A 16301-nucleotide genomic window follows, 5' to 3' on the forward strand; every position below is an offset into this window, starting at 1 on the left:
TTTCATTACTTTATATACACACACACACCTTGTATGAGCCCCGTGTACTTACGATTCAATATAAAATTAATACGAAGACTTTCCTTTTAATTAAAATGTTACGTTAATTTTGAGACACTTTGTATAAAATATCTATACATATTTACTAGCAATCTTGAGAAGTTAATTACGTTTATTGATTTAAGTATTTGAATTCGGTGTCCTTATATTAGACAACCAGTTTTACAGAACGTGTATTATAATGAAATACAGTCTCTAGCAATACAATACACAGACGTATCAAGGTCACGCAATATTCAAATAGTATAACAGTCTATATTTATTTTGTATTGGTGAGAGTTTGTCTATCTGTCAAAATGTGTTTGTAGTTGTTCATGTATTTTGAAATGTTTAATTAATCCTAATAATGCTCTTAATATTTGAAACCGCATAAAGTTCACGAAAAAAAATGATTATTTTATTGGAGCAGTGTATATTTGACCTACTCAACCTCAATTTAACAGAATTTTGATTGTCATATACGTCATTTCTATTGCAAATTTTATCAAAATTCTGCTTCGAAGTTTCTACATTTCAGAAGTTATCACAAAATTGTTGTAGTTTAATGAATTTGACATTATTTTTTTTATATAATAGCACAATTTCTTCAGTAGCGGTGACTTTTTACATCAAAACGTTTTATACATCTTTCAATAATCAAGTATGAGTAGTCCAAAACCTTCCATTGCAACTTGCCGTTCATCTACAAGTTCCACAACTTCTTGTAAATCACTTGGTTGGAGATTTTTAAATAAAGAAACCTTTGGACCTCCAGGTATAAATTTAGAAATTAGTAACACTCTTATTTCAATTCAATCACTTAAAATTCCTTATTATTTGGTTTAAACCGTTTATTATCCAAATTCGTTACACATAATCAAAAAATGTAAACGAAAGTTATTGCATAATATGCTAACAAAATAGCTGGTATACGGCGCATGCGTTCTTGTTTTATAAACGCGCCAATTTCATTATTACATTTTCTATTTGTTGTTAATTGTATTTTTTTATTAAAGTTGATTTGAAATAGGATAATGCATTGAAAAAAACAGATATTGTAATTTGATGAGATACCGTTTGTTGTTCATAATTGCGATTAACAAATACAATCATTGGTAGGTATAATTTGTGTTTCTTACTACATACCTAATTTTGAATTCTGTTGCTACGCAGCGATAAACTCGTCGCTCCTTCTCGTGGAAAAACCCTATTTATATCCTAATTATGACTGTCGTTTAAAAACTAAAGAATTTAGTTGATTCGCATAAAACAACTGTTCTTGAATCGAGGTGGAATAGTTATTTGATACAAGGTATTTCATTTTTTTACACCACTATTTTTTCTCGCTAAATATTCTTCGTATATAGAATTCGTTTTGTTTTTAAATCCAATTTAACTTTGACCATTTATAAATGTATAAATAGGAACAATGTTATATGATCAGTTCCAAATATCAAGGTATTTCCCACCTCATCTGATTATGATGCTGTATAATAAATATGAAAGTTCTTGTTGTCGAGTTAAGGTACATTAAAACGTTCCTATCAATAATCGAATCAAACTCATAATAGTTTAATTATTTAATAATCTCAAATACTTGAAATAAAAAGTCAAAGTCTCCTTTTCCAATCATTCTGCAAACAATTATTTTGTGGGTTATTTTAGGAGTGACGTAAGACAAGTTATTTTATGTGAAAAGTTTCGATTTATTTTAGTGAAATAATGCCGTTTAACGAACGTAGTAAACGTGGAATGACTAGAGCTTTTTCTATACACATAGGTATGATTTTAATATAAGTATCAAATGAAATAATCCATTTAAGGTTAAATACTTGCTTGTATGAAATATGCGCGCGCATTTCATTTCGTATATACCAGGTTTGTTTAAAATATAATTGTTTGTGTTTAACGAAAAGTGTTACTGCGAAATAGAATTTTATGAACGTTTCTTTTCAGGAGAAAGAGCTAATTATGTCAACAGTCCTCACGTCATCGCAATGGTGGGACTCCCTGCTCGCGGTAAAACTTACATTTCAAAAAAGTTATCCAGGTATTTAAATTGGATAGGTATAAATACGAGGGTTTTCAATTTGGGCGAATACAGAAGACACGCTACGTCGGCTTACAAAAACCACGATTTCTTCAGAGCCGATAATCAAGAAGCTATGGCGATAAGAACACAGTGTGCTCTGGAAGCACTGCACGACGTCAGTCAATGGTTGGAGGATGGAGGAGAAGTAGCCGTGTTTGATGCTACAAATTCGACTCTCGATCGGAGGAAACTCATACACGACGTCGTAGTCACTAAGATGGGATTCAAATTATTCTTCGTGGAATCTGTAAGTCTTTAATATGAGCTTATTATTGAGTATACGTCATTCTTGATGACGTGTATCAATGACGTATTGTAATTTTAGCGTAAAAACCATGTTTTAAAGTTAATAATAAGAAAAGTGTTCATAAAATACAAATTTTAACAAAAATTAGAATAAAACTATTTAATTTATCAAGGCGTGGACCATCTGTGAATAAATTAATTACATTCATCAACTTTAAGTTGATATAACAAAAAAAATATTTGTGTATCAATCATTGTTATACATTTCCTCAGTCTCTTCTTTCACAATATGACAATGTTGTTCAGACATGACATTTCTAGATAAGAAATTCATCATGTAAAGTTGATTGAAACATTGTTGAAATCGCGTGTTATTAAGACAATTCACAATAATATTAATTGAGCAATGAATTTTCAAAATCAGCTGATAAAAAATGGCCGCCGTGGGGTAAACAAATGCTTTTTTTCTTTTCTGTGGGGGTTGTGAAGTTCTTTGTTTAATTTTAAACTTTATTATTCCCAGTTTTATTGCGAAATGACTTTATTTTTATAGAGGTGCGAAATTTACTCCCTGAAAACTGGGTTTGTGTGAATCGTCTATAAAAACAGTTTATCTGGGGGTAGGTATTAACCATTTATTATTTTTCTTTTTGCAGATTTGCGATGATCCTGATATCATCGAACAAAACATCATGGAAGTGAAAGTCAGTAGTCCCGATTACGCCAACATGAATAAGGATGCCGTCCTGAGCGATTTTCTTCAAAGAATACAACATTATCAAGAAAAATATGAACCTCTAGACGAAGTTAGAGAAAAAGACGTATCTTTTATGAAAATATATAATACGGGAGAAAAGGTTGTCGTTCATAAACACGAAGGACACGTACAAGCCAGGATCGTTTATTATTTGATGAACATACATATAACACCTAGAACCATTTATCTAACTAGAGTGAGTAGTAATAGTTTGCCAAATAGTTTATGGAAGTTTATTTTGTGGGATTGTGGCAATCAAACACCAAAGTGTTAAAAATATGTAATCCAAGTTTTCAACTACTTATGTATTCATTATCAGTGACTGAAAATATGGTCAAAGTACAATGTAAAAATAAGTAAAAACGTATAAAAATATTTAGAATTGCTTACATTAATTAATGTATAACAATGAGTCTAATTAATTGTCAATTAATGTAAGTGATGCTTAATATTGATATACTGTTATACATATTTTTACATTGTACCTTGACCATATTTTCAGTAACTGATGATGAATTCATAAGTGTTAGAAAACTCTGAATATATAAAGAAAAGAGTACAATTTTGGTTGTTGGGAAAAAATTTTAATTCTTCTTAATTTTTGCCGTTGTTTAACCCTAGTATTGTTTTTTCAATGAAATGGCACTGTAGAACATTCTATAATACAAATTTCGTTTATTCAATAAAAAATTATTCAACTTTGACCGTGTATAGGTGAACGCCAGTGTCAGAAGTTCTTTGATTTTGTTGTGAAAAATTGACAATGTACCTCACCCTGGATGGCAAATTGTTGAAAAAGGCAAGAATATAGGATGTTTAGTAGTTTTAGAAAATTCTAGAATACAAATTTCGCTTAATCATTGATAGATTGCTCTGTTGTAATAATGAAGAGGTTAACGCCAGTGCCAAAAGCAGTTTGCAAGATTTCGTTCCGGAAATTTGAAGATGCACCCCTCCTGGGACGGCTAACTGTTGAAAAAGTCAATAAAATCCTTCAATAAAATCGAAGGAGCTCAACATGTTTCACCTTAGGATAATTTTGTTCCTTTTACATAAGACTGTATATCAAAAAAAGTTTGATACCAGGGTTTGCACATGAATTGACATTGAAAAGTTTAATGGAGCTTTTCCATTTATCAATCAGCACTAAACGGAGCTTTTTGAGGAGAAAAAAAATGATTGCAGATGATGAGAAGTGGCTCCACAACAGATGGAAAGAATGTGTTGACGTGAAGGAAGGACAATTCTTAACCGTATATATTTCTTAAAAAAAAATTTGTTGTATCCACCATATAGTCTTTATCTTATCCTTTGGGCTTCCAGCTTCTGCAGAAATCTGATGTAAGGCTAATTTGGTATAAAAAGCTTTTAAAAATTATTTGGTGCAGTTTTTCTTGGAAAAACTTGAAAAATTCTGGAAAAAAGTGGCAGAAATTGATCAATAGGAAGGACGATGCTTAACTATACATATCTCTGTAAAATTTGAGAAAATTTGATTGGAAAGTTTTGATGTATCGACCATATAGCCCTGATCTTATCCTTTGAGATTCCAGTTTCTGCAATAGTCCCTGATGTGAGGCTAATTTGAAACAAAGAGCTTTTAAAAATTACATGATGTCGTTTTTCCTTCAGAAACTCAGAAAATTCTGAAGAAAAGTGGCAAAAAAATTGATCAATAGGAAGGACAATGTTTAACCACAGGTATCTTTTAAAAAATTTAGATAATTTGATTGGAAAGTATTGTTGTATCCACCATATAGCCCTGATCTTATCCTTTGAACTTCCAGTTTCTGCGAAAGTCTCTGATGTGAGGCTAGTTTGAAATAAAAAGTTTTCATGTATCAAAATGACAAGTATATCATTTATTATTGCTTAAATTTTTAATTAAAAATTCGCTATTAATATTGAAAAGAACCTTTTTGCCGAGCAAATATTTTTATTCATTATTTATTTTTAGCATGGTGAAAGCGAACAGAACTTAGAGGGTAGAATAGGGGGCGATTCCAGCTTGAGTCCCAGAGGAAAACAATACGCGCATTCTCTAGCTGAATATATTCGCGAACAAAAATTAGATGGCTTAAGAATATGGACTTCGTGGTTAAAGAGAACCATTCAAACAGTATCCGGTCTCCACGTACCGCAAGAAAGATGGAAAGCTCTCAACGAAATAGACGCGGTAAGTTATTTGTTTTTCTAAATCTCTCTAGATTAGTATTAATTTTTTCTGTTTCGTTTTAAGGGCGTCTGCGAAGAAATGACTTACGAGGAAATCAAAGAGAAATATCCCGAAGAATTCGCGGCTAGGGATATGAATAAGTTCGCTTATAGATATCCCAGAGGGGAAAGTTACGAGGATCTTGTTGCACGTTTGGAACCAGTAATAATGGAATTGGAAAGACAGGGTAACGTTTTAGTCGTGTCACATCAGGCTGTGCTTCGTTGTCTATTAGCTTATTTCTTAGATAAAACTGCTGGTAAGTAACAAATTAATTAGTTGCGCAGTCACTACAAACCACGAACTCATAAGTTCTTTCCGATTACCTTGGACATATAGTGTTTACACTGGTGAACTATACAGTATCCTTCAAGCTTACATTCATACAGTCAATTAAAACCATATTCACCGACCATCCATTAGTCCAAAACATTCACGACGTCTATCAATTGCTTTTGATATAACAATTTCTGTTATCTGGCTTCCATTGCATACTGGAATCACTGGAAACGAATCTACAGATCGCTATGCCAAAGAAGCATCCAAGAATTTTTTCTTCATCAAGAAGCAATCATAAATTAATACACGAAATTTTTTCTAGAAAATATCAAAAGTAGCTTCACTTAAATGGCTGTCACTTTTTTCTGACTAATCGAAATGTCATGAAATTTGACACATAGTCTTTTTAAACGTCATCCGGATTTGACATAAGCAGCGCCATCTAAGTATCAGTCACACGACTTATTGGGTGATTTATATTATAAACATAATTATACGATTTACTGCCAATAGAATATTATTATATCGATAATTTTAGCTTGTAGCTTTAATTAAAAAAAGCAGCTTCTCGTTAACATCTATCATTTTTTTTCTACTTTTTCATACTCGTTCAGTATATGTGAGCACTACTGTACCTTCTTGTTACTTGCGATCCTTAGTTGTAGTTGAAACTCCCATATCAGTTTTGAAAATAAAACACATTCTTCGACAAGCACGCATCAAGAAGTTAGAGAAGCGTTGGAATGATTATATATTGCTCTTGAAAGAGATAGCATTGATGAAAAAAATCGATTTTTGGCAAAAAAATGTGTTTTTCTTTGTTAGTCACACGACTTATTGAGTGATGGTTTCTGTAATGAAAAAATGTTTATATATTAAATTTTGTGATTTTTTTAAAATTTTTAGATGAATTGCCTTACCTGAAAGTCCCTCTTCATACTATAATCAAATTAACGCCAGTTGCTTATGGTTGTAGAGTAGAACATATACCTTTGAATATCGAATGTGTCGATACACACAGAGGCAAACCAAACGTAAGTTTAATTATTATACCATTTTAAACGCCGTTTATTTATTCATCTATCTACTTTTCAAAGTTCATATTCATGGAAAATCGTCATTTTTCGCTTATAAATTAACGGTATTCTCGCATGTGACTGTTTTTTCAGGAACCAGGCCAAAAACCATCGGTTGCAATTGAAAAATAATCATTTTTATTTAAAAGGGCGGATTGTTTTCAAAAATTATATCAGTTCTGATATTTTTTATTATCTACTTGGGATAGGTAAACGAAATTCTGTTGTTGGTAGATCATTTATTCCTAAAGAGTATGTTTGAAAGATTCAAATTAATACAATAAATAGAAATCATTCAAGTTTATTTGGCAAGTATATTTAGAATGAACACCAGCCAGCTTTCCTTTTCTTAAGCTACTCCCTACCTTCAAATCTCACTCACTTTTAATTTTATCAAGGATTTTAATATTAGGGTAGAATCCTCAAGTTGTTTCCAAGCCATTTTCTTTCACACACTCGCTCAAATAGAAATCAAACTTGACACTATGATGTATAGTAACAATTGATAATACCATCATTAAAAAGCTTATTGCATTCTCAATATTATCATCATTGTCAAGCTGTTCAATTTTCAAAATCTTTCTCTCTTCTAATCTTATGTTTAGTGTTAGTTATAGATTAAGGGTTACATTGAACTGCAACTTTGAAATTTATTGTCCTCCTATTATGCTGACCTCAATATTAGATCTTCGCTACCAGAAGTTCCATGTCCAAAGCATTTAATACGTATGCTTGTGTTGGCATTATAAAACTGATATTTCATCCTTTTCTATACGGAACCTACACAGTTCTGCTAGACTTAACCTCATCAGCTATCTCCTAATGGAACTGAGCTTCCTGGTGGGACTGTGTCTTATAAGGAAGCTAGTGAAAAAGTGTAGCATCAATTTTTGCTACTAGAGGTGCTTCCTGACGGGATCCTTTTTGTTCCCTGAACCTTCGGTCAGCAATTTCTGCTAGACCTAACCTCTACAGCTGCTTCCTAATAGGACAGTGTCTATTCTTGTTTCTATTGATATCCAAATACATTCTAGATGTGATATAAAATTCTAGACTTAGATAAACTGGAATTTAATCCTTTTCCTTTTGGAATCTATACTCATCACCTTCTCTAGATCTATCCTGTACACGAGGTTAGGTTATTCTTCTTTCCTATATACCTTGGCCTTTGTCTGTATTATTACGAAGTTACCAAATATTGTGAGATCTGCAACTTGTATTCATTTGAATCTTAAAAATCTAAATTTTAATTGTATTTTCAAGTGTTATAATTATTTTTCTATTGAAAGTTTATTAGATAATAAATAAGATTAGAACTGTTTTTATCTAACACTTTCTAGGATTGTGATAATTAAAAATATCGAGATTTACCTGCACCGTTTAGCTTTATTTCAATCAAAAGATATACATAAGGTGTACGGAGACAATAGGTTGTTATTTTAGTTTCAATGGTTTGCGGTGTACTTATTAGCTCTAAATATAGAATAGCCTTGTTAATAATGAGCAGACAAAGTACAAATTACCGCTCTCAAAATACCTTATGTTTAATTATCTATATTAGGTAGAGGTCTTTCAATATTGTTAATATATAACTAAATAGTTTATGTTTCTTTCAATGGAATCCAATGGAATTAACCAATAATATTAATCCTTAACAGCAGGGGATTATAACATGTAATTTTTTTTATTTCGAATTTATTATTCGATAACTTTTAATCAGTTTAAATTTGAAAAATTACTTCGTACATATTGTGAGATAAAATTTTCGAAATAAGCTTCCTTTCTTTTATATATACATGGCGACAACGTTATAATTCATTAGATACACTGTGAATTAGTTACGAAGAAATTCTTTCAAATGTTATTTTGTGATATATTTTGAATTGTGTCGAAATTTGTGAAAAAGACATGCAGAATTTAAAAAAAAATTAAATGAAATAAATTGGCCTGGCTCCCTTTAACAATTTTTCTTGCTTATGTAATTTTTCGTATCGCTAGCCAGTAGATAATAGCAACTGACTACGTTTACGCTGATGTAGCAACATGACAGAAAATATTAAAACACTATTTTGTTTAAATAATTATTTCTGACATGATGTGTATATGTGTACGTTAATATCCTAACAAACATAATTTATCTTGTCAAAAGTGAATTTTTCAATGACTAAGAATACTGTGATATACAATGTGATTAAATGTATTGGAAGGTATTTGGTCTGACACAGCTATGTCAATATTAAATATTTGAACTTTTAAACTTACAGCTATTTAAATCTCGAGTTTTAGAAGATATTTGTATGTTTCCGCTTCTCAATTTGGGGGGTCACGAATTAAAATAAAAAAAAAGAAAAAGTAAAACTGTGATCAGAACTTTCTATCTCTGAAAATCAGCAAATCCATATAAAAAATGAAACAAATATAAGGCACTATTTACATGAATCTTAAATGAAAGTAAGATAGTTCAGTAGGATCATAGGCTCACATATGAGCCCCTGAAAATATAAATTTATTGTTTCATTTATTATTTCTCTTCTTATGCTGAAAAATTTAGTCAGCTACTAGATTTTGTTTTTCATCATAATAGATTGAAAGGTCATCGTTACATTAACAAACCATGAAATATCAAAAAAAAAATTATGTTGTGTTAGTTTTATTACTCTAATAAGTTTTTTTGAGGTATATCTTTGTATTCTTCAATACACACATATTTTAATTTATATAAAATTGGATCTTATAATGAATTTTGTATTTTGTTGTTGGACCAAAGCCTTACTAAACATCTAAATATAATAATAAATAATAAACTGAGAAATTTACAAAAATGGTAATAATTTTTATCCAACTAAACTTTGATGTTAATAACTAATTAATCTTCTTTTGTGGATAACAATAAAAAAATTAACAATTAAGTGAACTCAATGTTTCAACAATTACTTCTTCTCTTTTCCTTGATTCCAACCTTTCTAGAAACCATTTCTTCTACTGGTCATCTTCTCTAAATCTTCACCTCATTTTGTATACAATTTCTCTATTTGATATATCTGGTGTTTCCCTTATTACAAATTCACTTGCTCCTTTTTTCTATTATCGATTTCTATTTCTACTGAACACACTGTTCACACTACCACTACACCAACACTTATAATTACACTACAACTAAACCAACAGTTATAATTACACTACCACTACACCAACAGTTATAATTACACTACCACTATACCAACACTTACAATTACACCACCACTACACCAACACTTACACTACTACTACACCAACAGTTACAATTATAATACTACTACACCCACAGTAACAATCACACTACTACTACACCTACGGTAACAATTACACTACCACTACACCAACACTTACAATTACACTACCACTACACCAACACTTACACTACTACTACACCAACAGTTACAATTACACTACCACTACACCAACACTTACAATTACACTGTCGGACCTAAACAGTTTATCTCCAGTCTCTGAAGACGATAACTTGGTTATCGAAACGCGCATCAAACAGTGTAATGGTGAGTGTTGATGTAGTGCTAGAAATAGTGTGTTCAATATGAATATCACTAATGGCTCCAAAAATTCTAATTTAAATTTGTGTTTCTTTTCTTTTCTAATGTCTGAGTTCTTTATCTTCCGTTAATTGGTTTTTACTATTCTTCCCAGTTGTTGTAACTCAATTTAACTATTTATCCTTATCTTTCTTCTTCTTTATCCAAGTTTCTGCTGTGTATGCTACATTTTGTAGTGCTATCAATTTATATATTTCTATTTTTACCAAACCTCTACTAAAATCATCAATTTTTGTTTTCGATAATTCATTAACTTCAATTATATGAATAATATGAAGCTCTAATGATTCATCCCATAATTACCTATCGATTTCATCAAGTGTTTCAGATCTAACGACATAAAAAGGGTTGTAGAGATATACTTGAATGTCCTTTGAAGCTAATGAAGTTTAATCCTGCCAAATATCAATCAATTTTATTTCATTAATTTTTGTTTTTTTGATTTCTTATATTCTGTAGTATAATTAACAGTTTTCCATTATTTTTGTCGATAGTTCTCTCTTCCCTATGTCATTACAGTGGTATAATTGCGCTTATGTTTATCTAAATAATTAAAAAAAATGATTTATAGACTTTCTACTTTAATTTTTTATATAAATGCATCGTTGCCATTTAGTTATCGGATTCCTATATTCTATTACTTATATAAAACAAAAGTGTAAGCGTAATCGTTGTTTATACATTCTGCATGTGTTTAGTAAACATAGATACACACATATAGGAACGTCAAATAAATATTGAAAGTAGATATATTTCCAAAGATTTTTTTTTTTTACTGAAAAAATTTGCTCAATTTTTTTTATATTTCATTAAAATTCGTTTGCAATAAATTAATAAAACAACAAATTTTTTTTAAGGCATCAGTGTACTTATTGGTTGTCCTGTCAAACAATGTGTACTTGTTATTTCTGTGACTATTTCTTGCCAATATTTTTTTATATTTTTTATTTATTGAATTATTTATATTTAAAATTAAGTTTTAATATATAGTAGGATGTTTTTTTAATATGCAAACCTTTTTTATATATAAAAACTTTCCCGGAAAGTTAATTACAGTCGCTTATACTATAAGTCTTATAGTTATTAGAATCATTTGCAAGATTTACTATATCATCAAACAGTCCAACATGAACAGTATCTTCTGCGTATATTTATCTTTGTTCGCTACATCCCTTTCACTGTTCTTCTAATGTTCAGTAATACTAATAAACTGATATAAATGCCCTTATAGGTAATTTCTGAAAATTTCGTTTATTGTTGTCTTCCTTATTCGTCTTTTACTTTGTTTGTTTGTCATTTAATATCAGTTATAGTAATTTATCGATTTCCAAAAATCTTATAAAAATCAGTTGGAATACCTTTAAAAAAACTAAAATAACCAGAACGTTCATTTTGTCCATATTAAGGAAACATCCTTTTGAAATATTATTTTTGGTGTATTGGGCCTATCAGGCCATTTCATTCTGACATTATACTCGTAACTAAACAAGAACTGATACATAATATAAATTAGAATATTGAAATGTTTGTGTTAATTGTTATTGCTATTGAATATGAAGATGGGTTTTCTTTTTCTTCTTTTTACACGGTACTACTTAAAAACATTGATATTTTATAACAAACTTAATATCAGTAAGATGTACTCACCAACTAGCTCAATGGACTGGACTATACCTTCATAATATCGTTCCACCATTGTTTTCTTTATTAAAAATCTATTGGCCTGTTTAAAAACTTATGAGATACATATTTACATTGCATAGTATGCTCTGAGTCATTTCCAACAAAAATTATTTTTTTGAATGACTATTTGCAAACGAAATGGCTGTAGAGTTGTGATTAAGTACTCTTTTCAAGTCCTATTGACCAATTCTATAACCCAATGGACTCGTTGTAGAGGTACTATGTGGTTAAAAATTCATCTATAATTCTTATTGACCAATCTTAGAACCTAATGGAATGGTTTAGAACGTGCTATGTGCTTAAAAGATCATCTGCAACGCTATATTGTCTTTTGAAGATCTTTAAAAACCTATTGATATATCTATCCAAAGTTTAAGGTCTGCATTGAGTTTTAATATAATAATCTCTGAAAAAAAATTCTCTTTTGAATCACTATTCGGGAGCGGAATGGCTGTAGAGTATAGGTACTGTACCATGTTGTAATTAAGTACTCTTTCCAAGTTCTATTGACCATTTCTAAAGCCTAATGGAACGGCTATATAGGATTTGCAGTGTACTATGTGAAAATGTCATCTACAATTTTTATTGACCAATGCTAAAGCCTATTGGAATGGTGTAGATGGTTACGACTGTGCTATGTGTTGAAAAGATCATCTACAACATCTAATAAGATATCTATTTAAGTAAACGTACTATATTATGTCGTGATAAGTCCTTTTTCTACGACCTATTGACCAATTTTAGAACCTAGTCTCCAGTAATAAGTCGTCTTTAGGTAGCCCATTGATCAGTTCTAGAACTGGGATGTTTTTAGAACGTACGAAATGTATTGATAATGTTATCTACGACACAAATCTTCGTTTGAAGGTGTATTGACCAATTCAAAAATCGAATTATACGTTCCAGTAGTAAGTCATTAAAAAGTTCTAGAGCTAATAGGTATATGAACTATAATATTTTTTGTGTGATGTGATCTCAATGGATAAGTCTTCTTCTGAAAGCCTATAGTTTGGTTCTAGAACGTAATGGGATGTTTTAAGTATATGAATATGTCTTGATAAGACCATTTTTAACAATAAATCATTAATCGAAGGTCTATTGGAAAATTCAAGAAAGTAATTTGATGGAGTAAGAATATATGGACAGTACTAAATCTTTTTCATGGATAAGTTTTCTTTTAAAGGTCTATTAGTTTATTATAAATAATAATGGGATGGGTATAGGTTATAGGAATTGTTCTATAGATCATTTGCTACGATATGACGTCTTTTTTGATCCCAAATATGAGTATTTAGTGTGTATGATTTATACTATTTCTAAATGTGGTTATGTCAGCGATTTTAACCGTTTTGTAGGTCTATTGACCAATTATTTTCACTTTTCTATCAATTTGAGGTAAAGTTTGAGCTCTTAATATCAATATTTATGCTTCTAATTGCTCTTAATTTTAAGAGACCCTTCTGATTTAAAAGTAGTTTCTTTTATACTCTTAAAAAATTATGAAAGAGATTAATTTTAAAACAGAAGAGACCGAAAATCAAGAACATTTAGAAGCATAAACATATCAAAAGATGTAAGAAATAAGAAATTAAATAATAGACGATTTCATTTGAATCGTGTGAAAGTTTTTCTCAATAAATTTGGGAAGTAAAATATGTTGTTTTATGTTTTTAAGATATAATTTTTTTTGTAGAAAACTATAAAATATTGTGAAGTCATCGTATATTATTTTAGGTTGAACTTAACTTTTAACCGATTAACTGAAAAATATTATTTCAGATCTTTCTTGTAGGCCGTTTAATTTCCTTTTTATTTTACTGCACAATAATTCGTTTAAATGAATTAAAATTTAAAAAAAAAAACTCGTGTAATTCATGAATCAAAAATCACGATGCGGCTCCTCTAAATATTGATATTAAAAACTCAAACTTTACCAGATTTTTTTTCGTCATCTTGAACGATATTTCCCCAGTATTTTCTTTAAAAATATTAATGAATACCCCTTTATTAGTATATAAAAGTGCAAAACATCAAAAATGGTATTCATCGAAGACCTGTAATCAAAATAGAATTTAATATAATCATATTAACACTAATTATTTCATAATTAAAAATATTGATAAACCGTAACAGTGAATTTTAATTTTTTTATCAATTACTTGTTTAATCGAGTATATTGTCGATCTTAATAACAATTGTTTAATTTTTTTAAAGGTTCCCGGCGAACTGGAAGAAAAATTCATACGAAAAAATAAGCAGAATCCTTCTACTTAAATTTAAGCATCTGTTACAAGATTGACTGAAATATTTTTTTTTAAATAGAAAATATTGGGTGCCTATAGAAATGATAATATATTATGATCTTCATTCATTGTTGTGATTGTAATGATAGGAAAATACCGATATAAATATTATATTGTATGAGATTGGTCCTAGTTTTTATAAGAAATTTCCTTTAACAAAACAGCTAATAAAATCGGAAAAACCTCATGCTCATTAATTGTATTATTATTGTTTACGTTCCGTTCTTCAATTAGTCAGCTGTTTTATTAAAAACTATCTCCGCCAGCTTGTTAGTATTAGAAAGTAACAAATTTCAGTGCAATTAGTGAAGTCCCCAAACTCCCTTCTTCTATTTTAGATCCCTTTTTTGAAAATTGCATCAAAGATTGTGTAATTTTTTTGTATAAATATATATTCGGTAAAAATGATTAATCGGTTATTATATAAAATTATAAATATGATAAATTATTTCATATTCATCAAATTTACCAGTTAGTTTATAAAATCCCCAACTCGTAATGGGGAATTTAATAAATAACATGACTTATTGGCAGTGTTGTTAATTTTTTTGGATTCTTTTAACAAGCCTTCAAATTTATTTTATATCTGTAAAAGTAATACAGATTTTGAACAGCATTATCATTATAAGTATAACATCATTTTCAACACTGGCTACTACCTAACCTAACCTGACCTAACTTAACCTAACCAAAGACTTGCAGGAGATAATCAAAATTTCGTCTTATGATTTGGATTTTCCACGAGTTCATAGTACAAAATATTTCATTTAGGTCATCGAAAAAAAATTATTTTTCTTATCAAAACCAAAGTTGTGGTAGATAGTATTTTTCTTAGGAAAATTCTAACGATTTGCAATGTTCTTGAAATAAAAAAATCCTTATCTAGTATTCCGATTTTCCATATTTTTCCAAGATAACGCATGCAGTGGAAATAGTTTTTATTTATTACATCTATAATAAAGCAGCATTTTACGCTCTTTTAAAATAAGAAAATTCGGAACCAAGTGTTTTACTCTTTGACTATCTATATGTACTATTTACATCATTAATATACGAGGTGGTCTAAAATGATGTAGATTAATTTCTAGAATTGATAGTACGTCCAAAAATAAGCCCATATCATGTATACTCGAATTTCTAAAACTGAAAAAGGGAGATACAACCCATTAAATAATTGCCAATCAATTTTTATATTACATTAAAATTGGATTATGCTATAATATATGTATACTTCCAAATTTAAATTATATATGTATTTCTGTTAGCAACATTTGTTTGCTGATAGTTTTATAGCATAGGATCTTGTTTTCAAGGGTTGAGTGAGATCTTCCTATCAGCCAAATTATCTTCTTAACTTTTACTGATGCTACAAGAATTTTTATTGCAACATCCGCTAGTTCACAGGTTCATTTCAATACTAGTTACGGCAGTGAATGATTTACATGGGTAATTGCGTTCATTAGTGTCTCACATTTCCAAACAATTTGAACTAGAATTCATTCATATTTAACTAGGTTGAAATATTATAGATGAGCAATAACGATTTAGTAAAAAAATGAAATAGTCTGAAACTATCAAATTAAAAAATTTTTTTCCTACAATAAGCTCTAGTAAAACCAGTGGCACCATTGAAATCTATAAGATTACTGGCGATCCTTGCGGCAGCTGACATGTTAAAGTGTAGTACCATCACCTTTATTTTTAGACATATTAGCAGTTTTAGAAATCAATATACATAATTCTGGACCACCATGTATAAATAAATACGTTGTCTTGCTGTGGTAATATATATATAATTATTGTATATCTATTGTTGAATAAAGTTATTTTATAAAAAAAACCATTGTTTCATTTTCAATATTTCCCTAAAATTATTGTAGGGGATCCAAAAGGATCTATTGAGTCCTCCTTTCTTACTAAGATACAGGATATATTAATCCCACCTAGAATATGTGATGACTGTAGTTGCTAGAGATCTTTGTCTTCCAATTCATACGATCTTAAGTGTAGTGCTCTCACAA

At 29.7% G+C, this 16301-nt stretch overlaps 1 protein-coding gene across 8 annotated transcripts in view; it reads left to right on the forward strand.

The window, feature by feature from the left end:
* LOC130900702 (6-phosphofructo-2-kinase/fructose-2,6-bisphosphatase) overlaps positions 1–16120 on the forward strand; it is a 28391-nt gene extending 12271 nt beyond the window's left edge. For 2 of the 8 annotated variants that reach the window (XM_057811485.1, XM_057811491.1), the window contains exons 2-7: positions 1996–2378; positions 3034–3330; positions 5092–5310; positions 5374–5608; positions 6535–6662; positions 14192–16120. In XM_057811485.1, the coding sequence (XP_057667468.1) occupies positions 1996–2378; positions 3034–3330; positions 5092–5310; positions 5374–5608; positions 6535–6662; positions 14192–14251 (1322 nt within the window). In that variant the 3' untranslated portion in view covers positions 14252–16120. Of the gene's footprint in view, positions 1–636; positions 815–1511; positions 1565–1754; positions 1820–1995; positions 2379–3033; positions 3331–5091; positions 5311–5373; positions 5609–6534; positions 6663–6797; positions 9057–14191 lie in introns of those variants that run through there. The other 6 variants (XM_057811486.1, XM_057811493.1, XM_057811489.1 and 3 more) reach the window with 5 other exon arrangements.
* Positions 16121–16301: the final 181 nt, after the last annotated feature.

This window comes from Diorhabda carinulata, chromosome X (assembly GCF_026250575.1).
Source record: "Diorhabda carinulata isolate Delta chromosome X, icDioCari1.1, whole genome shotgun sequence".
NCBI classification, from domain to species: domain Eukaryota; kingdom Metazoa; phylum Arthropoda; class Insecta; order Coleoptera; family Chrysomelidae; genus Diorhabda; species Diorhabda carinulata.